The following is a 24,077-nucleotide window of genomic DNA, read 5'->3' as shown; positions in this document are numbered from 1 at the left end:
CAGGGTTGGGGTCAGTTCGCACTGCAAAAATCGGTCAATTCAGGAAACTGAAGTTCATTTCACGAATTTAAAAATGCCTTAAGATTCTCTATGGGAATTCATTGCCGTTAATTTCATGAAAAGGCCGAAGCGAAACAGGAATTGACCAAAACCTCGGTGTCAGGTTCAGTTCCCTGTATTACTGTCATTTTTTGTATTCATCACATGTTCACTAAGCTGCTTCAGAGGGGAACTAGGGGACATGCAGGCTCTTTGGTTTAAATGGAAATTAATATAAGCATTCTGTACATCCCATAATTCAGCTTCCTCTCCAAAAAAAGAAAACACCAGTCCTGCAGGTTACCCAGATGCATAAAACACCAAGATAAGGGGTGATTATTAGTAAATATTTCTGAAATTATTTCCATATTTACATTATTTCCTTTCCATACAAGGGATATTTTACCTGTTAAGTAGCAGCATTGGGAAAATGAGTTCCTTCGAGGTGGTGTGCTATGCGGGGACACTCACCAGTTCTTCTCAGTGAGGATGGTGTGGGAGAGCTGGCAGCGAGACATGGCCAGGACCTGGCTGCGCAGCTTGGTAGCCAGCGAGGAGAAGCTGGGGTGTCCCCGGTAACCAGGGAGCAGGGAAAACAGGGGGGTGGAGCCAGGCCCTGACACACCACAGAAATATGTTAGACTGACACTGGGGTAGAGAGACTAGGCAGAAGGGTAAAAACTACACGCTGAAGCCAGCTTCACTCTTGTCTGGGTCTGCAAAAACTCTGACGGCAACTGTGACGGCATTTATAGCTTTTAGCATAAATCAAAAGATAAGGCCTTGGCTGCAGCATTGTTTGGGAGTAACGTCATCAGCAGGAATCAAAAGCAGAAATAAAGGTGACTGAACAGCGATAAAAGGTCTGTTTTGTTTGCCAGGTCCTTAGCATACCATGTTCACCTCTCATTTAATTGCACAGCGAGGATTGCTTTACATTTGCTATCGCTGCTAATGCGCTGATAACGTTATGACGCCGTGTTTTTGTGAGACTTTGATCGCTCTCAGACCTCCCCTGGTCAAAGCGTCCTCCCCCTCGTTCTCAAGCTGTGGCAGCAGGAACAGGTTGACCTCGGTCTCCAGGTAGTCCCGCCCCAGGCCAGGGAAGATGTTACAGTCCAGCATGGACAGTGTGCCTGGCAGGGGAGCGACACAGCAGTCAAGCCAGACATGTGTTCACAGACAGACAGCCAGGCGCTTTACGGTTGTGGGATTCCTTAACAGAATTAGCTATACAATAGTCCCTTTTGTTTCCATGTAATTAAAAAATATTTTGGGGTGATTTACTGTCTGCTAGCTTGATAGTCTGTTTCACCATTACACTATTTTCAGGGAGTCATTTTTTTTTTTTACTCCCGTGACTTCCTGGTGCCTCCTGAAGACCACTATTCCACACTACTATTACGACACGCACAAGCACGCACACACTCTCACCTTTGTATTTAAGGTGAGAGTGGGCCATCAGCTTGTCCATGGTCATGTGCATCTTCTTCAGGTTCCGTGGACAGAAATCATCCCGCTTGGCTTTGTTCTGCAGGAACACTAGACAGAAAAAAAAAAAAAAAACTCTGGATCATTCCGGATCAAAACGTACTGTCCTGCAGTTTGTGTGGGATGGAGGAGGAGGGCTGGGACTGAGAGAGATGCCTTGGGATGGGGGGGAGGGGGGGGGCTTGTTTAAATGGGGGAAATTCATTAAAATAATTCAACCAAAATTACTATAGTATGTCCCATCTACCTACAGTCTGTCTGCATGCACCTGCTTGGGCCCCATCACTGGCACGGAACAGAGCTCACCGATATGAGGGTAGTACTCAGACCCCTCTTCAGAGCCCGAGGAACCGGCGCTGTCGTGGCTGGCAGACGGGGTGGACGGCTTCAGCATCTCCGCAGTCTGGAGGAACCTGGTTTGGAATTGACTGTAATGATGCCGCAAGCACTCGTGTACGGGAACAGGGAAACACGCACTTCATTTTTTGAGCTTAGCTACATTCAGCTCTTCTAACTCTTCACTCTTCATGATTTAGCTGTAGAACCCCTGGGCTTCTGGAGGCTCAGGTTAAACAGGTTTGTGTAAAGACACGGACAAAGAACTTCTGAAATAGGATCGGAGCCTACAACATACACACCATTGTGATTATTATTATTTTTTTGTGTCCATAGTGCTAGGAAAGAAATCTACTCCCAAAACATCAAGAAACATTCAAAATAAATACTTTATTCTCACACATTTTTTAACTTAATAAAAGTAGAGATCACACAAAGTGTGAGGGGTGAAAGGCATTTAATTTAAGTATAACAGCTAAATATGAGTGCTTCACAGTCAATGACACAATATGAAACCAGACCTGGCTGTGCTTTATGTGAAAGACTAGAATACCTTGTTTAATAAAAAATGTACACTGGCCAGACACAACTAAATCCAGATGCAGTCAAGAGACCCCTGAAACTGGACAAACATAACTGCAGTTGCCATCGACTTCTAAGGGGATTAAACAGTGCTTGCATATGGCTGGTGTTTGTGCGGAGTCTGACACCATAATCTGTATTATCTATCACAGATTTTACTAAAACAATCTCTATACATTAATACCTTTTCCATTTAATCTTTTTCAAACATTGTGATTTGTACAAGGGAAAATACCTGTAGAGGTTGATGTCAGTGAACCAATCCTGAACCACAATCACCACATGGCACACGGTGAAGAGAAAGGCGGCCATTTGCAGGGACTGTCACAAAATATGAAAACGGAGATGTCAGCAGCCACACCGACTGCAATATACCACAAATGCAACAGACCACAGGTGTACAATGAAAGCCAATCCACTTATACAAGTCGCCCATTTATTTATTTGATCCTAACGTTTTATAAAAAAGACATCATGACCTACAGTTGTACACAGCATAATAGTCTTGGTGATGATGTTCAAGGCACAGTGCAATCAAAATCGACCTTTATCAATAGTTATATAACAAAGAACCTTATGAAATAAATATAAATATAAGAAAATAAGAATGTGTTATTTTATAATAAATAAAAAAAAAAAACATTTAAGATCGTCTCATTGTAGTAGCTAAGAAAATCCCAGAGCTTCATTTTAAGTTTAAATACATCTGTTTGTACGCGTCTTATCTGATGCTTGTTCTTCTGTAATGCAGCGGCACTGAAAATAAGGATCTTGCCCTCAATGCATCTCCAAGATTTAATTAAAGGTTTAATGAACCAATGAATCAATTATTCTGCTGAGACTTTGAATGAGTTTTTAATGCTTATACTGCCCACTGCTGGAGGACCTGGTATTGGTTGCTGGAGACCTGCTTTCTGATGTCACTAACCCGTCATTTTACATTTCAAAAGTTCACCAATAAACAGTGATGGAAATCCAGCTCATTGTACTATATTAGCATGCCTGCTTGTTATGTTACAAGTACTGACTGTACTGTTGGGACTGTAGAAGCATTATGGAGCCTGTCAAAATTTAAGAGTAACAAAGTAAAATACAGCTGTGCAAGGAGCAACACATTGAATAACTAGCAACGCCACCTGGAGTCAGAGGCAACAATGGTTCTCTCACCGAGACTGACCAGGGCTGGCTTGTACATTTAAGGCTGAATTACTCGGATCTTACCACTGATTACTAAAAGCTACTGGGAGTCCAGTTAGTGGGCCTTCAATAAAATGTGCATTTGTGAATACTAATTCCAAAGGAACACTCCCCCCTCGCCCCAATCCTCCAGTCATACCGTTCCAAAACACTTCATATCAAAGAAAGGATTGTTTTCCATATGAATTGGTCAAGCATATATTTTGTAGCTTACAGGAACTACAAATAAATGGACCTGTTAGTTTGAAAACATAGTTACAGGATAGTAACAGATTTAACAAAACAACCCCAGAAGTGCAGGATGGGGCAACATGTAACAAGTGACAGGAAAAAGGGTTTTTTTTTTTTTTTTTTTTTTTAAATATATATATATATATATATATATATATATATACACAGCGTGGTGGTGGTTATTCTAGGTATAGTCTGAAGAGATGAGTCTTCAGGCCAACGGCGAAGATGGATAGACAACAGTCCTCCAGAAATTTGTAATGCACCCATCAACTGTTGATGCCAAAGTATTACACATTCATAAGGACCGTAGACAAAGCTGTGGCATGGGCTAATCTACCTTTGGCAATGACTGAAAAAGGCCAAGTATCTGTGCTAGAGTGCACACATTCTGCCAAGTACATAAAAAAGAAAAACGAGAAGGGCTTCTTTTTAACTGAAGAAGAGTGCTGTGCATTCAGTTCCATTCCATTCCATTAAAAAAAATACATGATCGGTTAAAAGGTCATTAAAAAAAAGAGGGTGAAAAAAGAGGAAAAAGGTCTGGCACAGAAGGTGCTGTGACATCAAAAACATTAAACAAAATTGCAAACATAAGTGGTACAAAGACATTTGAGAAAAGTGTTGTATAAAAACAACATCATTCAGAATATGTGTTCAAAAAAACTACAAAGTGCAAGTACATGAAACTGCGCCTTGAAATCAGACCATCCCTATTTAGGTCAGAAATTAGGCTAAAAGTAAGTCTTTTCCCACCAGAACAATGCAAGACATTGTGGTTTAAAAAGAACAAGCCTGAAACAGAAATGAAATGTCTGCCCCCTGCTGGCTCGATACTGACCTGCATTTCAACATAAGTATGGGGGAGATTGTACTCGGGTGGAAGTTTCCGGTCGTTATTGATGAGATGATCCAAAATGGAGGGACTCAAGATGGGCTTGAGGGTAGAAGAATATTCCTCATTAGTACCATATCTCAGGAAAACCATCACGTCATAGCCAGGAATCTTCTAACCAGTGTTTACAGATAGGAATACATGGACAAACATTGACTTCATTTTCATATATAATATATTTATAAGCCCTGCATAAGGGCAACATAACAGCCACATGACATATTTGTAACGTGGAATTACATGCAGCACAGAGGCGATGAGCATTAATTGGTAAACCTCAAGAGTTAAATAGTGTAGCAGTCAGGAATGGAATGAAATGTGCCGCTATTTCAAATATATTCAATGGCAAGCTTGCATAATCATATATTATGGATAAATTAGTCAGCAAACACGTCAATTTATTACAGTTTGTATTAATATAGCCTGTATTAATAAAGACACAGCCAATGTAATCCATTAACAATTATGCAGGATTAATATATTTCGAGGATTAGATTAGGGACGGGTGGTTCCAATTTTAGTGTCAACACAGATCAATAACCAAAACAGCCATCTTTCACAAGGGCAGGAAAACTTTAGTTGTGATTTCAAATCAAAGTGCTAGTTGATTGCTAAGCCGCTCTCTCATGTTAATTATTAATTTAATGACGGTCATAACTCAGTACACTACTACATTTTAAAATTTAACATCTGACAAAATTGCCCATGGTTACCATCACACCTAGGCACCCAGGCCCTGGATATCAGAGAAAACACGAACCTAAGCATCCATCCAAATCCAAGCATCAAGCGTCTCTGATTTACCCTGTCAACAGACCCAGTTCGCATTTCAAGCCTGAGCATTCGCAAGAACTTATGAGGAACGTGCATTTCATCCACAGTAAATGCTACCGCCACTGTGGTACATACATATTTTAAGCTCATCAGTAGTAGAAGCAGTGCGTGTAGGTCTAGGATACGCAATGACAAAGCACTGTACAATGGCAGCGTTTAATCTGACCTGTGTGTCCAAAAAGATGACCCTCTCCTGGGTGATGTAGAAGTCAATTCCACTGCTCTGGTTGCCTCCTCGCTCCTTGATCTCTTGGCTCTGTGCCCTGAACACATAGGCCCTACACAACACAAGCAGGGCCAAAGGTTCATGTGGGTTTAATCCAAATCTTCACTACGGAGCAGTGGTAACCAACCCTGTTCCTGGAGATCTACCGTCCTGTAGGTTTTCACTCCAACCCTAGCAAAGCACACCTCATTCAACGTGTAGAGATCTCATTGAGCTGCTAATTAGCAGAATCAGGTGAGCCAAATTAGGGTCGAAATGAAAACCTACAAGATGGTAGATCTCCCGGAAATGGGTTGGTTACAACTGCTATAGAGTACATGATGCACACTTGGAAGAGTCAGCAGACTGCAGCACAGGCCAAAGCACCATCTTTGACTTGTATGGAAAACTGCCTGATCAGAACATGGCTCTCTTACCACACCGACATAACAAAAGATCTGGTGTGAAAGCCCGTTGCCCGTTCCTGTCTGGTCAAATGAAGAGTGCTGGCTGAGAGCTGGTGGTGGTCAAAGAAGGTTCAAAAAATGAACTTGTTACCAGGGCACATGGGCGGAGTTCAGTGGATATAAACGCCACTCTTCATTATCATTTCCATTTCATTACAAAAACACCCTTCTCTGCTTTGTCTTGCAGGTCTTGAGGCATGTGCCTTGCCAGTGCCACTTACATGATGGCAACTTTGCCTATCTCTAGCTCTGGTGCCATTTTCTTACCACTTGAAATGCACTTTTTTTTTTTTACACTGTTTGGCTAAAAACCATCTGCAAAATGACTAAACAGTAAGTACTCCAAACCACTTAATGTGGGCTAGTTATGTTTGTCCAGCACCCAGGCGACACCCAATTGCATTCTTGTCCAGCAGAGCGTGTGTCATACTAGTGGGACTACAGTGCTGGGAAGGAATCAAGCAACTGAGACCACGGGCAGAGACACCATACCTCTGGTCCTCTTCTGGTGTGTTTGCTGACAGCAGTGACATGATGGTGGACTTGCCCGTTCCCTGCAAGCCAATAACTCCCACGACCAGCATGTCTGTCTGGTCCCGCAGGTACTACCAATCACGGGAGAAAAATAGCTCCGTTAGTTCGCATTATGGCACGGAAGATTCAGCAGGGACATGAAGGCGAAGTTCGCAGAACTTCAGCCACAATACATTTGAAGAAATATCTGATAATAAATCATCAGATCCTAAATTTGTTACTGTAAATCACTGGATTTACACATCACCCAAAACCTGTAGGACTCCCCCTCTCATATATATATATATATATATATATATATATATATGTATATATATATATATATATATATATATATGTGTATACAAGGTATATAAGGATCAAAGGCATTGCAGATACTCACTACTGCAAAAGCTTCAATCATTAATGCTACAGAACCTATAATGACACAGACCCATAAGACCTTAATGGATGGAGTTAGAAACGAATGTATCTGTCCATAGATGCGAGGCACAGCACGCAAAGGCATGCATCACTGCTACTACTTAGGCAAAGGCTGCCAGTCACAGTGGCTTCGGCTCACCTCCATAGCGCTGTCACACCAATTCATCTGGTCATCCACCAGCTTAATGCTGTGCTTCATTTTCTCAGGTGGGAGGAGTTTTGTCTGGCCAATCACAGCTGTAAAAAAAAAAAAAAAAACAGAACACAACACAACACACACACACACACACACAGAGGTGTCACTTCTTTAAAATAATAACGGTGAAGAGCATAACAGATGTAAAAAAATTATATTAAAAAACTGAGCAAATACCATTTATATCCATGCGGTACCTTAACAATACCTGCACGCTAACAACCACAGTTACTGTATGGGTCCTTATTACCAAGTCTGCAATATGCCGGGACAGAAACCACATCCATACAGCCTGTCAGTAAGAGAAACAGGCCTGAGGAAGACCTGCCATATTCCCAGCACTCCTCAAATAGCACTGCTCAATCTTTAATTTCCCATGTATAAATTAAGCATACTTGCTACCATCACATTGCAGACCTTCTCCACCCATTCTTGCTCCTCTACTCAACCTCCATTAAGTCTGAAGGAGAACTCACCAGGTCATCACCATAAGATTCCTTGCCAAGTTATACAACTACTATGCCAGTGTCTACCTATTACACAGCTAACTATTACAAGTCTAAATCCAAATGCAAAAGCATTACACATGTGAAAAAGCCATCTTTGTCATTTTCATACATATTCCACATAACGATCAGTCATCAGTGTCAAGTAGGCCGGATCCTCCTGCTCTTCAGAAACAAACTTCTCTGATTTACAAGATATTTCCGCTACAACTAACACTAAGACATCAATTCAGATAAGGCAACAGGAGAAACAAAATGGTGGTGTTTGGCTGTGTGCAAATAACATGGGAAATGCTTGCATCTCTGACTGCAGTGGACTACAGTGAAAAGAGCTGTGAAAGCAGTACGTATGGACGGAAACTCACGGTCCATGGAGCCGCTGGATGCAGTCGAGCCCATTCCCCTGTTCTGGATCTGGTACACTGGCTGGGTGGGGCGCTGCCCCTCCCTCTCTAACTTAGCGGCTCCTGGGCCAGGGGCTGGAAGGGCTACATCAGGGGGGGTCCCTGGTTTCCCTCCTTCCTCCCTGGTTTTAATGAGCATGATAGGCTTTTCCAGGGCCGTACTTACGGGGGCACTCTGAATTGGCTTAGTCTGCAAGAAAGACACTTTACCATCAAGCACCAGATGCATGCAATAAAATAACTTATTTTGTCACCAAACCAGCTAACACTGACAACAGCAAAATCCATAACTCGCAGGCAGCCACAGTTTACCACTATTCACAAGTCGATTTATTTTTGGTTTTAAGGTTTAGCATGAGCCACAAGCTGGTGGATCAACATTAAGATTTGCTTCTAGCCAACGAGTGTATCAATAATTTTTGCTTATTATGAGCATGTTGTTTTAAAATGAGTCTAAATTATGTGCAACCAATGTCTTTCCTACCCTCTCTCCAGGGGGTTTTGCCAGTATGATAGGGGTCTTTTGAAGGACAGGGCCGGGTGGTTCTTCACTGCCATCCTGCACAAATAGACGTACAAGTTACACGCAAGAATAGCTCGCAACACAAAATTTAACCAAATGTAAAATGATTAACTTGAGCCCACTACAATATTTATTGTTTCTAAACATTAGGCCTAATGGGTTATAGTCATGTACTTTTAATTTCATCCGTTTGAGATGCCGATGTAGACATCCCTCGATGGCATCATCAACGTAGCCGAGATGGATTGATTCTTAATGTTTGTCAAGAGTGAATCTTGGTACTTCGATCATCTTACTAGTTGGCAGAGACTAATAACGCAGTTGAAATAGCTCTGTTTATTTCCGTGTGGTGTAACACTCCCGAGAAGCAAGTAACTGTTGACTTATGGCAATACGTGCCGTGCTCTCGAGGGGCGTTATATTCACGCTCACGACCAGGACCGGATAAATTCTGTCCGGGCAGACCAGGCTCCCGGTCTCGGCGTCGTCTTCTCCTCCGCCCCTGTCCGTACATTCCAGGCTGGCTATGCCCCGACTCAGACATTTTGCTTTAAAACGTGTTTGTTTCACATACAGTACGAGCAAGCCTGGGAATGATTAAGACAGATATCTAACGTTACATTGGCAAGTAGTATGATTCACTCAGACCACTTAACGTTTTGCTACTAAAGGTTAACGCAACAATATGCATCTAATTGTTAACTAATAGCTCACATTTCCACTCAGCACAATACTCGATGATGCTAAACATGTTACATGTTCAAACTTTCACACTGGAAACTGTATAGTGTCGTTACCGCACCAGTGCGTTCACTTAGATTGGAAAGCTAAATACGGCTTTAAAATAAATTATTCTAGCCTACCTTCAAAATCTTCAAATTGCTAGTGAAGGCAGCTACCGACACCTGAACAGTAGAGACGTTCCTACGCGACACCTGAACAGTGGAGACGTTCGAGAACGTCAACGTGCACAAACCGCGCGGATTCATTGACTTGTATCTAACCTGGATGTATTGCAGAAGTCACTGTGCCCTTTAGGACCATCTCAACAATGATAAAAGTATCTGCGCAACAATGGCTTCTAGTGGAACACCACTACAGTTGACGTATGGGGAACATGTCTACGATATATTAGTTCCAGTCTCTTTTGCTAACGCTAGTTTAACCACAGGCGTTGCAACAACCTACTGCAGCTATTTACATGTTTTCAAGCGGAACAATTCTTCAAATGTTATTGCACGTTTTTTTTGTGTTTGGCACAAAATGTGCAACAATTCTACTACTGCGTGCTACCACAAATTTAACGAAACGTCCTCGCGTAGTTCGAAAGTTTCAGGGGGAGTGACCTGTCTTCCGTAATGGGGAGAAATGAAAAGGACAGTAATTTCACTGTAATAATGAAAGCATAATCTGACAAACTCGCTGATGCAAAGGAAAGGTAAATTATATTGCAATTTGCAAACGATTTTCTCTGTCTTAACTTACAGTAGTCTAAAATGTCTTGTATAATGTATGCCGATAACACTCTAACTGTAAAGTTATTTTTTCTAGGTAGGAAGCTAGCCGACGCCAACAAGTCATCTTGTTAGGCGATTATTCATTTCCTGGTTATATAACAAAATTTGTCCGTAATCTGTGTTTTAAAAAGTTCACATACAGTTCGATAACTCTTTAGATGTAGCATAACCAAGTGATCCATTTGTTCGTTATTAGATCTGTTTCGCAACGCATTCAAAATGAGGTAGCCTAACTTTAATTGCAAAGATAACATAGAATCGATTAATTAAATCCGAATCAAGTATTTGACCCAGGTAGCCAACTTTTCTTTGCAAAACAATGAACTCTTTACTGATAGATCGCACGTTTGCAATTAAAATTATGATATTTGAGAAAACTTTTCCTAGCAATTTTATACCGCAATTATATCAAATAATTAACGGTATAAAATAAAGAGTTCATTGTTTTGCAGTTTTGCATTTTGAACTATGCGTTGCGAAACTAATAACGAACAAATGGATCACTTGGTATATGCTACATCTAAAGAGTTATCGAACTGTATGTGAAATTAATAATAGTTTCATAATGATAACCAGGAAATTAATAATAATTTCATAATGATTGATCATTTAATGACGTAAACTAGACAAGACTGACATTATATTCTGTCCTGAGTCACATGTATGTTTTGTTCATAGAAGATCAAATGTGACCTTAATGTAATGTAGCCAGTAGGCTACTAATGCTAATCCAATTTAAATTCCTGTGTATTATGTCTTGTTTACTTTGTTTATTTTGTTCCAGATGGCATCAGAGGTTTGAACAACAGGAACCCATGAAATAACCCTGCAGGATCTCTTGCTGGTGTTATCTTAACTGAGCCAATGTCACGGCAGAAGGAAACAGTAGCATGCTGCGCAAAAAACTGCCCTAATATTGGTTTAACCCCCTCGGGCACCTCGAGCCCTGTTATCCTGCACTCCTTTCCTCGGGGGGGCTCCGGCAGGTACAAATTATGGGCGGGCATGGTGGGCGTCTCCCCCCTACCTGCTGTGCCCAAACTGTGCTCGCTCCATTTCGCCCCGGATCAGTACAAGAGAACGGGCATCGGCCATCGTACACTGCTGAACGAAGACCATTCAAGGCCAAAGAAGCTTAAGAAAAATTCCTTGCCCTCTCTGTTCTATGACAGCGATGGAGAGCGCTTTGAAATGGTGTGCATTTTCAGAGGTCATGATCAGAATGTTGAGGATAATTCTGAGCAAGAATGTATAATGTATTACATGGTTATTTTACAGTTGCAGGCTTGCAAGACATGTCGTATGTGAAATAAAGCTGATGTAATGCAGTTTAGTTCTAACATTTTTTCTTGTTCATTGTTAAATACAGCCATCAAACAGTAAGCCCTCTTTGGTGTTCTGAATCAGGTACCAGTCACTATTCCGGAGTATTCCGACGAGGACTCTGTTGAAGACGTAACACTAAACTCTTGTTCAGTAAGTGGTCTTCTTAGTCCATACATTGTGAACAGTTGTTAATTCACCTTCAGATATACAGAACATCAGCATAATCGGCTGTGGCATGAATATCATTATCTTGTTCAAATTCTAATTAAGAAGATTTGCTGAACTGCTTTTGTTGTGCATGAAATATAGTTGTACTATGACAGAATTTACAGCAGTAAATTAATCATTGAGACACAGCATGGGCAGTGTAATGAGATTTATTTGAGATTGCATAATCCACATTTTCTTAAGAATAATTGGTAGCTTTTTATCTTTTTTTAGGTAGGGCTCCATCCAGTTTGTACAGAAGGGCAGAGAGGTACCCAGGATTCTGGAACATTCCCTGTAGAGAGTAATAATGTTGAGACTGAGGAAAACAGTGTCGACCAGCCCCATCCCAGTAGTGTTCTGAATCGGCGCGGTGGTCAGCAGCATGCCTTGGTGGATAATGACATGAGTAAAACAGACACAGCGGCCAGTGGAACCATATTAGCACACGACTTTACGGGAGAAAGAAGCAGAGTTATTGGGAATCATCCAGGGAACAGGAGATTTGGAAAAGGTGCCCATGGATGCAACTTTTGCGGCGCCTCCTTTTCCTCTCATCTCAACTTGGGCTCTCATTTGAGGGTCCACCGCGCCCTTCCCTTGAAGTGCCGCTCGTGCAGCCTGCAGCTGCCCAACCACTGGAAACTCAACCTGCACTTGAAGGTCCACGGTAAATCATTCCCCGAAAGCAATGCCTCCATTGCCACCTCTGCGGTGAGCCAGGAGCTCCTGCTTGAGACCCTGAGGTTGTTTGAGTGCAAAGATTGCGGGAGAAGGTTTGAAAGTAAGTTTTGGCTGGCTATGCACGCCCAGGTCCACTCGTCCAGCTGGCAGAAGGCTCAGGAGAGGGCTCTCCTTCGTCGCAAGGAGCTGTCAGAAACAGAGACATCTAACCAGCCGGTGACTACCATTCTGCAGGGAAGTCTTTCAGTTCTCACTCAGTCCCCGCTTTTCCGGTCTAGGGAAGTCCTCATGAATGAAATCTTGGGAAAGACAAAGATGTCTCAATACTTTCCCCGAAGCTCACCTCAATTGAACTCTTCCGGTTACACCACTACTTTTCCAGATAACAGGCTGGACGTTTCCATTAAAAATACCCAGCCCAAGGATTACAAATTCAGCCTCCAAGGGAGGTCCCTAGCCAATAATTCACAGAATGCAGAAACCTCTGACTTCCCTCCCTTGGAATCAAGACCTGAAACATTACTCAAGATCTGCATGTTTGATCCATGCCACAACACAAAAACCTCAGATGCAACCAAAATGGGATTTGTCAAGAAAGTGTATGTCCGCCAGCAAAACCCAAAAGTGACTGAGAACAAAAAAGTTCAGATATTTGAAAGTCATACTGACAAATCTATGGACGAAGGCTGTGTTGAATCGCAGAGTTCACCCCTTACAGCTCTGAATAAACTGCACGTGCATCCTCCCAGTCGATCGCAGTTTCCCCCCGAAGCGCGCCGCTGTTCAGACTGTGGCGGACGTTTCACCTGGCCTCATTCGCTTGCTCTGCATCGGCGGAGGAGACACAGGAGGCCGCCGTCTGCCGAGCACGCGTGCCAGTGCGGCCGATCGTTTGGCAGCCGCCTCGGTCTTTTTCGCCACGAGCTGAGGCACGTCCGATCCGGCTGCTACATCTGCTGCCTTTGCGGCGTGTCGTTTAAGAAGAGTGCCAGGCTGGTCAGCCACTGGCAGAGGCACCGTGAGAATGGGCCGCTGTTGACCTGCACCTGCGGATTGACGTTTAAAAGGGTCGGCGGCCTTGTGTGGCACCTGCTCAGGAACAAGCCGTGACTGCACCAAAGGATCCAGTTCAGAGAATCTGCCTACCGAATCAGATACAGCCAAAGCACTGCTGTCAGGTTGTTAATATGCAAATCTGAATGCTTATCTTTTGACATATTTATTTTGGTGATCCATTGACTAACATGAATGTAAAAAAAAAATCATGCTGGGATTCCACAGGAATGTATGGATTAAGATTTAACAAAACAGACTGCAAGGTTTAGGGGTGTATTTCCTCAGCGGTCCGGAGCACCAAATGTCGCACGGCATACATGCCTGATTAAATTAAGATTTGTAAGCTGAATTGGCGTTAATATAATGCACCATTGCATAATTATATTTGATAGCTTTCAGACTGTATGCAGTTGGCCATAATGAGTAAATTGTGTTTGTTTTTGTTTTGTTTGCTTACCAAACATATACAGAACACCCTCACACACATTTTACTATGGACATTTTTTAAGATATTAAGTAAACCAGCTCATATTTGATGCTCTAAAAACTAAAGCAATAGTTTATCTGGATGCCATTTACATGCAAAATTCAACTTATTTCAGAAATGTTAAAATTATCAGATCATACATGTCAAGTAATTATTAATTGTCTTTTAAATAAGAGCAAAGAAAACCCTTCTAAGATGAGTAATTGTTAAATTATGTATCTGGGCCTACACACTGTCATTATGGGATGGGGAAGAGGCAGATAGATGGGTGGGATGTTATTGTTTTTCCCTGGTGATTCAGACCTCAAAAATTGTTTTTTTTTTTTGCAGTGGAATTTTTTTTTTTTTCCAGAAATAAATATAATTGATCCTCTTGTCTGTCTTTACAAGAAAATCTTTGGATTTGCACGTGGTTTTAAAATTTGTGGAAGCATTGATAAACACCTACATTGGATGGTTTTTAATTCATTAGTGGTACCTGTGGAGGATGAAATATATATTTCCACCACTTGAGGTATCTGGATTACTTATTGTCTATTACAGCTATGGTAATGGTAAATGGACTGCATTTATATAGCGCTTTTATCCAAAGCGCTTTACAATTGATGCCTCTCATTCGCCAGAGCAGTTAGGGGTTAGGTGTCTTGCTCAAGGACACTTCGACATGCCCAGGGCGGGGTTTGAACCGGCAACCCTCCGACTGCCAGACAATCGGTCTTACCTCCTGAGCTATGTCGCCCCATTTTCTCAGAATGTGCATGTTTTGCATCTCCATGCATATTTCACAATTGAAGTATTAATAGTGAATATCATTCGATTATTATTTTTTTAGAGCTCAACAGAAATCTCTGATTCAGATATAAACAGTCTGAAATCCTGCCACCCCCCCCGCCCCGCCCCCCTTTTTACAGTCTGAATTAATAATTGCAAAGAATTTCGTATTCTTTTAAGAAATTGAGAAAAAACATGATAATGAGAATAGATCTAATAATTTTCTCAGAATGTGCATGTTTAAATACATTTTAGTTTGAATTAACTATACACACATACACCGTTCACCCTAGCAAATAATTTTTTATTGAATGTATACTTCCAGGAACATACCATTTTTACTTTTGAGGGGAGGGGCAAAATCCTAACTTTTATGAAAATGTTAGTGTTAGTATGTTTTTTTTTTCTCTAGAATTCATAGATTTCATTTGATAGCTATGGACTTTCATAAGGCATGCCTATAGTGGCCTGGGATCATGAATTCAATATCACCGTTTGTCAGTTGATAAATGTATGCATGAGTGTGGGTTATGTGTATATTTATACACAATACATGTGTCTTACACTTCTACATGCCTACAAAATTGAATTCTCAACATACATATTCAATTATTTGAATAAAGTAATATTTAGCTTATTTATCTGAAAGTAAACAACTTTGCAAATGGCTTCCCAATTTGGTAAGCACTTTAGCAAAATGGCAGTTGATCACATGCTTCCCAGTGACTATTTACATTTTTTTCACAAGATGACAACATACTTCAGAAATAACTGCATGAAATTTAAATATATTAATATGCAATCCTCTGGATATATTTTTCAAATATGAAGAAGGGCACCTGAGGCTGCAAAATATTTGAAGGAATCCTGGGTGTTGCAGTCCAACAAAAGCAAAGAAAATGATGACGTTCCTGCTGAATGCTGGGAAATGTAGGCTTCAAATTGATCCCACCCCTTCCTGTTGCACAGGAAAAGGAGGAGATAACAGGACGAGAAAATACAAAAATTACATCTTTGACGCTTATTTATAAAAAAAAAATAAACAAGGTAATTTGTTTATTTGAGCTTTTGTAAATTACGTGTGCACATCAGATTGTTTACTCATAGGGCAGCCGATTTAGTTTAGTTAAATATTTACAACACGTATCAGACCAAATGCAATTCCAGTAATTGCTACACGCTGCAGCAACGTTGGTTTACGTCAATGTACGACAGAAAATAAAGCTGTCTGCTTTAAAGAAAATATAATTCTGTTTTATGAGTAACTGCTGCACGTGGTGTCCATATGCACCTAGTTGTATGTAACTAAGGTGATATAGTTCAGTTCGGCTTACTTGAAGACGTATAGCCAGCGAGCTAGTTATCAGCCTTGCTGCACTACTTAGGTTCCTGCTTACGTTACACTTCACTCTGTAGCGTGTTCAGTACAATTAAACTAGCTTTTACTCTTGTTGTTGTTGCTGTTTCTTTTAGAAGATACGCTCACCACATTATGCCGTCAACTAAACTGTATTCCGCTTCATTTCAGTCTTCTTGGCAAGCGATTCCTCTTCGCCAGACTAGCTTGTGAGTTATATACTAAATCCGGAAAGGAGTTTTAACTAGCCAGCTAGCTTGATTGTGCCATGCGTTGCCAGCCAAGTTGAGGGAGAAACACGCATAACTTTACAAACCATAGCTAGGCAACATTACTATTTTGATGTTCTTTTATCTTGCAAAGTAAAGGTGTTTGTTACAGAACTTGCGGAACGTCTGTAGTTCAACAGTGCGCAGCGTGCAATTTCAGTGAATAATCTGTGATGAAATCTAGTTGATTAGAGACCATGTTTTATCGTCCTTTCCCAAGAACTAGGCTGTATCATAGTTTGGTTATACAAATTCTTACTGTTATTCTAACAAAAAAACACAGGGAATTCTTTCACTTTCTGTTAATCAGTTTCGTTTTTACAGATAATAAGACATGTCGTATGTTCACAGCTGAGTCACAATGCTCCAGTTCATCTTATTGGCAAAAGATTTAAACAGCCTTAGCTACAGACAACCACGGAAATAGCTGAGGGATTTAATTTCAAGCAATATGTTTTAATTTTTATTTATTTATTCATTTACTTTTACAGCAGGCTTTGGTGTGTCCAGCTAATGGATTTGGGGACTGGTGGCCGAAGAGGATCTTCAGGAGATCAAAAGCCTGCTGTAAAAGTAATACAACATGCAACGTGCATTTGATGAGAACATGTCCCCCATCCCCAATGTCCATTCTACTAGTTTCCACTGTAATGTGTGTGAAAGAATACCTGAATGCTGGGAAATGTAGATGGATTGACGTATCTATGAGTTCATTCGAAACTGGAACTAAGCAGATCCAGTTCTTTTTATGGCTAAATATCTTCAAGTTCGATTTTGTTTATCTGTTGCATTTTTTAAAAAGACATCTTGAGGTTTGGCACTACCAAATGCTTACTTCAGTTTATGTTAACGATATGCGCTTAATCTCATGATTCAGATCGTATGCTGAACTGAATCATGAAACTAATTGTCTGATTCCAACTCATTGTTTTCCTGTCTGTTTTTAATGGTAAGATGAAGGCTTGACATATAGATAATCAAGGAAGCTTCTGTTCTCTAAGCTCTTCTCTTTAGTTATTAAACGGCTAATGCCATTGACCATGTTGTTGTGTTTTTCTATAAACATGGCCATCAGTTTGTCTCCACTTTAATTCTTGTATGTACTTCAGTCCTCCACCAACAAGAGGGCAATAGCCTATTTGTCAAGCCATGTAATTATCCCGACTGCACCACCGCAATCATCTAAGTTGATAAAGCAGTTACCACTAATGACTGATTGACAGTGATGTTTACAAGTGACAGTCATGTGAAATTCAGTAAGATTATTTTGGAACGAGGATATGGAGCAGTATTTTGATATTCTGTGGAAGGGATGTTGGTTTTTGTTTGAGGCAGAGGGCAATGCGTAAAAGATTGTATCAATTATTTAACATTTAACTTTCGGAGAATGGTTAAATAAATAGCATTCATAATTAAAACAAATTCAGTAGAGGTATGTTAAGAAATGATAAATAAGTGTTGATTTCCATGAAAATTCAAGCCTCTAAACTGGGATTAAAATTGGTCTGTTTTCTGGCTGGACCGCAACAGCGGGGCCAGCCCTACAAACATGAATGTCTGCGAGTGACTGACTGACTGACTGAGTGATAATGTTACACCGCACATGTCTGTGACGTCGGCCGGTTCGGTCCAGCCATACACTAGGTTTTAACCTGGTCTTGTTTTCTCTGTCATGGTGAGCTGTGTGGCGCAGTCCATAGGGGCTGATGCTTGTTGCCACCTAAGCACGGTCATTCTTTGCGCCAAAAGACTGGCAAATGATATCATGTTGTATCCTGAGCCAGTTTTCACTGGCTTAGGACATGTAATACATAAAACCGATGGCAGAGTGTTTAGGTCGACCTGTCTTTTTAAAACCTTTGAGGAAAGTTTGAAAGGTGCTGCGCAGTTCCAAAATATGCGACCCGACGATGCAGGTGTGCCAATCCTGTAGAGGAGTTGTTCCGTATTGAACTGGGAAGCGTTTCTTTCCATACCTTTGCGAACGATTGTGTTTATAGTTTAACCTGCTGTTTTGAATATAATTCCGTAGTCAGCTAGCTAGCTATCTGGGATAACTAGCATGTTATTGTATTAGCGTAGCATAGTTTTGAGGATTAGAGTAAATGACACAGTTGACTTCCCATGATGCCGGTAACTAAATGCATCGTACCAATATCTAATTTGTTGACTACTTAGTTTTTCATTGTTAAATGGCTGTTGTCTTATGTTTTTGATAGCTGATAGTGATAGACACCAGAGGAAGTATATTTTGCTAAGCAGCAGATGTGTACGTAATTGTTTTATTTTTTGTACTCGATTCACATAACTCATTTTTTTTCCCCATGCATTGTAGTTGTTGCCATGGTATCAGATATAAACCACTCCATGCCAGTGCATATAAAAGAATATATGTCAGTTCAGGGTGGTTAAAGGCTGTATATTCTTGTATATGCACAGCATGTTGTGGTTTGTATTTTTACTAAGAATGGAGGTGTTGAATGACAAATGGCATCTATCCGCCGCTCAAAGGCTGCCTTTTCCCATGATTCCCCCTGGGTGTTGATCTCAGACCTTAATTGGTGTAAACGTTTTTAATACTTACTCTGTTATCATTTGTGTGATTTACTGTTAAACTGAAAGTTGTGCAAAATGAATGAAATCTGTCTTGAGTGCTGCTCACCAGGCAGATATTGTTGCATTGGTTCACTGAAAGACATCCTCTCCTGGTGTGTGCACTTCATGCTCTAGGCTCAGTTTGCTTCCTTTCACTCCAACTGTATTAGGTCAGCTAGTTGTTTTTGTAAGTGACATGATTAGTCACTCGATTTGTGTAATTAGCCGCTTGATGTGTGAGTGCCTGCCAGAAGTTCTGGAGGATCGCAGCTGAAGTACAGGCTTCGATCTGTGTGGTTCCTGCGATGGAAGCAAACTGGTGGCCTTACCCATGTTGTGACGCATGCCTTTTTATTTTGGTCGTATAGGTCGCTGCTAGAACAGAAAGAACATGGAGACGTTTGACGAGTCCGGGGTCGCCGTGGCCATGGAAATGGGGCTGCCCATGGACATGGTCGCTGAGGAGGTGGTGACACAGGACGAGGGTGGGGCCGATTCAGATGGCCTGACTGCAGCCATGGACTGCCTGACCTCACAACCCTCTGTCGTGAGTAGCTACAGAAGTTCCATCGGGCTCATCAAACTGTAACACCAACAGGAGTGGCATTGGAGCAGGAGATGAGGATGATGATGATAATATTGCAGAAACACAGAATAATGCACTGTCTGAGCTTTATTCTGTAGCTGTGTGAAGTTGAATTCTGTGCGTGTTGCTCGAGGTCAGAGGTCAGAGGTCACGGAAGTTAGTTTTTAAGTTTGAGAGTGTGGCCATTGTATTTACTTCTGCGGGAAATCCTGGAAAGGGTCTTTTTTGCGCTTGTAATGCTATGGGGCATGCTGTCATGGACAGTGTGAAAGTTTAAGTATCAGTGGCTATAACCAGAGGAAAGAGATTTCTTTCAAGTCTTTGTGAGGTAAATTTTTGTCAATTTCTGGGGACTGCCAAAACAGGGGTGAAATCACAGTATATTGCAAGGAAACACAATTAGCCATTTGTAACGGTGATAGTGGTGGCAAAACCCCCTTCCCTCTGTCCGCTCTTCGCAGAACATCCTCAGCAAATTTGGGAGGGAGCTTGGCTACCTGGACTCGAGCGAGGATGAGGACTCGAGCGAGGACGAGGGCCCCAGCTCGCCGGCGGGCCGGCTGTACGTGTCGGGGCAGAGCGCGGCGGAGGGGGGGAGCAGCGACGTGTGGTCGGGCAGCGCGCGGGACGACTGCCTGTGCTGGGAGTGCGGCGAGCGCTTCCGCTCCCTGGACCTGCTGATGGCGCACTTCCGCATGCACGAGGCCTGCGTGCGCTGCAACGTGTGCCACGTGACCTTCCGCCGCGTGGTGTCGCTCAGCATGCACCTGGACAACGTGCACAGCAACATGGACATGTACTGCGGCCCCTGCCGCCTCCCCTTTCGCAGCAAGTGGGACCTGAATGAGCACCTGGGGAAGCACCTGGAGCCCGGCGGGCCACCCGGCGATCAGCCCGGCGATCCGCCCGGCGATCCGCCCTGGGCCGGTCCCCGAAAAAAGAGCAGGGTGTGCCATCGGCCGGGCGACTCTAAGGAGGAGTTGACCGCACCTGAGCCGGCGTCTGTGTCTGTACCCGTCACCTCGTCTGTACCCGTGTCTGTACCCATTATTGTGTGTGCACCTGTGTCTGTACCCTTGTCTACACCCATTACTGTGTCTGCACCTGTCTCTGTCCCCATGTCTGTCCCCATTACTGTGTCTGCACCTGTGTCTGGACGTGTTCCTGTGTCTGCACCTGTGCCTTTAGCATTACCTATGTCCGTACCTATATTTTTACCTGTGTCCGTACCTATATCTTTACCTGTCTCTGTACCTGGTTCTCGTACCGTACCTGTAGCTTCTGTACCTGGTGCTGTTTCTGTACCAGTACCTGTATCTGTAACCGGTCCTATTTCTGTACCTGTATCTGTACCTGGTGCTGTTTCGGTACCTGTACCTGTGGCGATCTCCACGAAGCCGCCGTCTTCCACCGCAAAAGGCCGGTGCCCTCCTCTGGACGAGTCGACCCTGAACGCGCTGGTGGCCAAGGACCACACGTACAACAACACCTACAAGACCGGCAACGGGGTGGCAGCCAGCTCCTACGGCCTTCGAATGCGCCACACCAAGACGCTCGCCAAGGCCTTCCCGCCGCAAAGCCTGCCGGGGAGCGCGCGCCAGAAGAAGATCCACCTCTTCCTGTTCCGCAACACGGACCGGCGGCAGGAGAAGGAGGCGACGGTAGCGGGAGGGGAAAGGGACCGGCGCGTGGCGGAGGTCGCCGAGGAGAAGGACGTCAAGCCAGACGCCTCCTCCCTGATCCCCCCGCTCCCTCGCTGCCTGGCCCCTTCGGACCAGGGCGCCAAAATCAAACAGGAGCCCGCGGATCACTGCAGCCAGGAGGTGCCGTGGGAGGGGGAGCCGGTCGAGGAGGACGAGGACCTGGAGCCGTCGTGGGAGGAAGTGCACTCTGACGAATCGATGTCCCTCGAGGACTGCTCCGAGTACGATCCGGGCAGCGCCTCGGACGCCTCCACGGAGTCCATGAGCAGCGGGAACTCGAGCGGCTCCTCCTACACCCCTAACAAGCGACGAGGCAAGAGGGCGAGAAATCGGGGGGGTCCCAGGGGCAGGAAGCTGAGCCGGGCGTGGTCGGGCCAAGTGGCCGTAGCTCCTGTTCGACCGCTGCCTGCTAGCGACTCTGTGAACCCGTGCCAGAGCAGTGGGGACCGGGCGAGCCCGCAGCCCAGCGCTCCGGCTGCCGTGAAGCTGAAAGTGCCGGAGCCGTCTGCCGCCGGCGGCAACCTGGCCGTGAGCCGCCCTGCCTTGAGGCCCTCGCGGATGTACGCCTGCGACCAGTGCCGCGAGGTGTTCCCCGAGCAGGTCACCTACAGGCGCCACCACTGCCTCACGAAGGCCGCGGCCATCATGACGTGGAGCGCCCCCGCTCCCCTCGCAGCAGCCACCGCCACAGCCCCCGCTGCCGCCGCCACCATCCAAAATCCTGCCACGGGCCCCGTCCCAGCACCCGCGGCTCAGAGAACCGTCACGGCACCTTCTGCCAGCGGCCCGGCGTCCGGCTCCGGCGGCGGGGTCATGAAGGTCACGCAGATGGCCGTCCCGTGCAGCATTCAGAACTCCGCGCTGGTGTCGCCGCTGCCGGTGGCCAGCGGGCCCGTTTTCACGCTGCCGAGCATCATGCTCCCGAGCCCGACTCCCTCCATGCAGTCCGGCTCCAGGCCCCTAATGGCCACCGTGCTGTTCAACGGCAACGGTTCGGCCGGAAGGCTCACTCGCCTGGTGCTCCAGACCCAGGGGCTCACGTTCCCGACGCACACGCTGTCCCAGACTCGGCCTATAAGACTGTCCGTTCCCTCACAGGCCAATCCCTCCACTCCCGGTCAGGCCTCTCCTTCCATGCAGCTGGCTAACCTCATGATTGGAGGCCTGATCCAGCCGCAGACGCTTGTTAAATCCCCACACCTGCCTACAGCCCCCTCCCCAGCTCCTGCCCCTGGCCCTGCCCTTACACCTGCCCCTACACCTGCCTCTGCTCCCATACCTGCCCCTGTCCTCATAACTGCACCTACCCCAACCTCTGTAGCTGGCCCTGCTCCTGTTTCTGCCCCCAGGTTCATACCTGCCTCTGCCCCCATAACAATCCCCACCGCTATTTCTGCTTCTGCCCCTATAACAATCCCTACCCCTATAACTGGGCCTACCCCCAAAACGATCCCTACCCCTATAACTGGCCCTACCCCTGTTACTGCTCCTATCCCCATAAAAATCCCTACCCCTATAACTGGCCCTACTCCCTTAACAATCCCTACCCCCAAAGCTACTCCTGCCCCCAAAACAATCCCTACCCCTATAACTAGCCTTACCCCTGTTACTGCTCCTGCCCCCATAACAATCCCTATCCATAATACTACTCCTGCCCCCATAACAATCCCTGCCCCCAATGTTGGTCCTGCCCCCATAACAATCCCTACCACCAATACTGCTCCTGCCCCCATTACTGCTTCCTTCCTCCTACCTGCCCTCACCCCCTCCCCGCTACGTTCCCGCCCCCTGCCCCGGGACCCCTGAGTATCTTGGGCATGTTTGCCAACCGCAGCCAAGAGCTGGCGCTGCAGAAGCGCCTGGAGAAGAGCTGGCGATCCAAGGGGGTCTTCCTCTGCCGCCAGTGCGGAGCCGTCTCCCGGCAACCGTCGCTGGGCGTGCGCCACCGCTACCTGCACCGCGGCTCCCGCCGGCACCGCTGCCACTGCGGCCGGGCCTTCCTGCGCCGGCTGCACCTGCTCCGCCACCACGTGCAGCACGCCGAGGCCACCCGCTTCGTGTGCGCCCCCTGCGGGCGGACCTTCTCCGGCGCCCGCTGCCTGGCCCGGCACAAGCGCGACCAGGAGAGGAAGAGGAAGAGGAAGAAGCGGGCGAGGCCCAGGAGGGACTGTCACGCGCCCTTCTCCTGTGACTGCGGCCAGATCTTTCAGAGGCCCGCTGCCTTCCTTTGGCACAAACTAAAAAACCCCAAACAGCGGGGAGTAGGCTTAAAACAAACACAGCGCGGTTGCCCCAGTGGCGACGCTGCCAGTCAGATAAAGACCTCTCCTTTATAGCGGGAAATGCGTGTTTGTTTGCAGACCTGAACTACCATTTAACATTGTTATTTTTCTTTTTGGAAATAATAGAAAAGTAAATTATGTTGGATATTGCCCGGGGGAAAAAACATGAACCTTACTTTACTGTACATCAAAATATTGATGTGCCAAAAGTTAAAATAACTAGTGAATGAATACAAAAGGTTTAACGTGATGCGGTTTGAATGGACGGTTCGATCTGGTTGTTTATTTTTATCTTGATACTGTTCCACACCATGGAATCGATGGTTCTTTTTTACAGACATTTCTGAATAAAAGTGAAATTTAGTTTGGGAAAA

General features: G+C 44.6%; 3 protein-coding genes and 1 long non-coding RNA gene across 7 annotated transcripts in view; 2 read left to right on the top strand and 2 right to left on the bottom strand.

Annotated features, from left to right (window-relative positions):
- Positions 1-9,871, bottom strand: part of smg9 (SMG9 nonsense mediated mRNA decay factor) — a 10,937-nt gene extending 1,066 nt beyond the window's left edge. Inside the window, exons 1-13 of the mRNA XM_064300655.1 lie at positions 9,727-9,871; positions 9,240-9,450; positions 8,825-8,899; positions 8,302-8,530; positions 7,374-7,471; positions 6,770-6,882; positions 5,772-5,883; positions 4,718-4,813; positions 2,684-2,769; positions 1,837-1,943; positions 1,474-1,581; positions 1,050-1,175; positions 511-655 (exon numbers count right to left, since the gene is read on the bottom strand). Of these exons, the coding sequence (XP_064156725.1) occupies positions 511-655; positions 1,050-1,175; positions 1,474-1,581; positions 1,837-1,943; positions 2,684-2,769; positions 4,718-4,813; positions 5,772-5,883; positions 6,770-6,882; positions 7,374-7,471; positions 8,302-8,530; positions 8,825-8,899; positions 9,240-9,407 (1,463 nt within the window). The 5' untranslated portion in view covers positions 9,408-9,450; positions 9,727-9,871. The remainder of the gene's footprint in view (positions 1-510; positions 656-1,049; positions 1,176-1,473; positions 1,582-1,836; positions 1,944-2,683; positions 2,770-4,717; positions 4,814-5,771; positions 5,884-6,769; positions 6,883-7,373; positions 7,472-8,301; positions 8,531-8,824; positions 8,900-9,239; positions 9,451-9,726) is intronic.
- On the top strand, positions 9,861-14,518 carry si:dkey-79d12.4 (zinc finger protein 616). Its single transcript, XM_064300362.1, has 4 exons — positions 9,861-10,301; positions 11,165-11,574; positions 11,788-11,856; positions 12,148-14,518. Exons 2-4 carry the CDS (start codon positions 11,245-11,247, stop codon positions 13,705-13,707), a joined length of 1,959 nt encoding a protein of 652 aa, XP_064156432.1. The 5' UTR covers positions 9,861-10,301; positions 11,165-11,244; the 3' UTR covers positions 13,708-14,518.
- LOC135235318 (uncharacterized) lies at positions 12,068-16,824 on the bottom strand. The gene is made up of 3 exons (XR_010324340.1): positions 16,398-16,824; positions 15,751-15,869; positions 12,068-13,643 (listed from the first exon to the last, which is right to left on the bottom strand). It is a non-coding gene; the product is annotated as an uncharacterized LOC135235318 (long non-coding RNA).
- LOC135235102 (mucin-5AC-like) lies at positions 15,828-24,077 on the top strand. Of its 4 annotated transcripts, none has more exons than XM_064300296.1 (4): positions 15,828-15,958; positions 17,029-17,110; positions 19,501-19,679; positions 20,180-24,077. In XM_064300296.1, the coding sequence occupies exons 3-4, from the start codon at positions 19,524-19,526 to the stop codon at positions 23,225-23,227; spliced, it is 3,204 nt and encodes a 1,067-aa protein (XP_064156366.1). In that variant the 5' UTR covers positions 15,828-15,958; positions 17,029-17,110; positions 19,501-19,523; the 3' UTR covers positions 23,228-24,077. The 4 variants fall into 4 exon arrangements, with proteins under 4 accessions (XP_064156366.1, XP_064156379.1, XP_064156370.1 ...); XM_064300300.1 differs by lacking the exon at positions 15,828-15,958 and adding an exon at positions 16,260-16,477; XM_064300309.1 differs by lacking the exon at positions 17,029-17,110 and having other exon boundaries at positions 15,851-15,958.

This window comes from Anguilla rostrata, chromosome 1 (assembly GCF_018555375.3).
Source record: "Anguilla rostrata isolate EN2019 chromosome 1, ASM1855537v3, whole genome shotgun sequence".
NCBI lineage: Eukaryota > Metazoa > Chordata > Actinopteri > Anguilliformes > Anguillidae > Anguilla > Anguilla rostrata.
Note: the sequence above shows the minus strand (reverse complement) of the source record. Positions and strands in the feature narration are given on the sequence as shown.

Bases quoted from the DNA above. Each gene is read 5' to 3' on its own strand.
- si:dkey-79d12.4 (XM_064300362.1), top strand. From the start codon at position 11,245: ATGTCACGGCAGAAGGAAACAGTAGCATGCTGCGCAAAAAACTGCCCT. The intron at 11,575-11,787 runs GTGTGCATTTTC...GTTCTGAATCAG, and splicing joins ATGGAGAGCGCTTTGAAATG to GTACCAGTCACTATTCCGGA. The intron at 11,857-12,147 runs GTAAGTGGTCTT...ATCTTTTTTTAG, and splicing joins TAACACTAAACTCTTGTTCA to GTAGGGCTCCATCCAGTTTG.
- LOC135235102 (XM_064300296.1), top strand. From the start codon at position 19,524: ATGGAGACGTTTGACGAGTCCGGGGTCGCCGTGGCCATGGAAATGGGG. The intron at 19,680-20,179 runs GTGAGTAGCTAC...CGCTCTTCGCAG, and splicing joins TGACCTCACAACCCTCTGTC to AACATCCTCAGCAAATTTGG.